Source organism: Eimeria mitis, genomic scaffold, assembly GCF_000499745.2.
Source record: "Eimeria mitis Houghton genomic scaffold, Emh_scaff11101, whole genome shotgun sequence".
Lineage (NCBI taxonomy): Eukaryota > Apicomplexa > Conoidasida > Eucoccidiorida > Eimeriidae > Eimeria > Eimeria mitis.
The window spans coordinates 815-1166 of NW_013567645.1; the positions used below are offsets into that span (position 1 = coordinate 815).

General features: G+C 57.1%; 1 protein-coding gene across 1 annotated transcript in view; it reads left to right on the plus strand.

The window, feature by feature from the left end:
- Positions 1-269, plus strand: part of EMH_0100070 (uncharacterized protein) — a gene marked incomplete at both ends in the record, with an annotated part of 1026 nt that extends 757 nt beyond the window's left edge. The window contains one exon of the mRNA XM_013494339.1: positions 1-269. Coding sequence (XP_013349793.1) covers positions 1-269 — 269 coding nt within the window.
- Positions 270-352: the final 83 nt, after the last annotated feature.

Genomic DNA, 352 nt, shown 5'->3' on the forward strand with positions numbered 1-352 from the left:
GCTTTGTTGTGCCGCACCCCACAGTGCAGACCTCCTCATTCCCCTTGAAGCCTCTAACCTCATACGTAGGCAAGGAAAACACAACAGACACAGCCTCGCCTGCAGAAGCAGCAGCAACAGCAGCAGCAGCAGCAACAGCAGCAGCAGCCATAGCAACAACAGCAGCAGCAACGGCAGAAGGTGCAGCATCACTAGCAGTAGAAAGCGTGCAAGTAGCAGCAGCAGCAACAACTGAGCAGCACCACCAGCAGCGGCAACAGGAAAACTAGCAACCCTAGCAGCAGCAGCAGCAACAGCAGCAGCAAGAGCAGCAGCAGCAGCAGCAGCAGCAGCAGCAGCAGCAGCAGCAGCA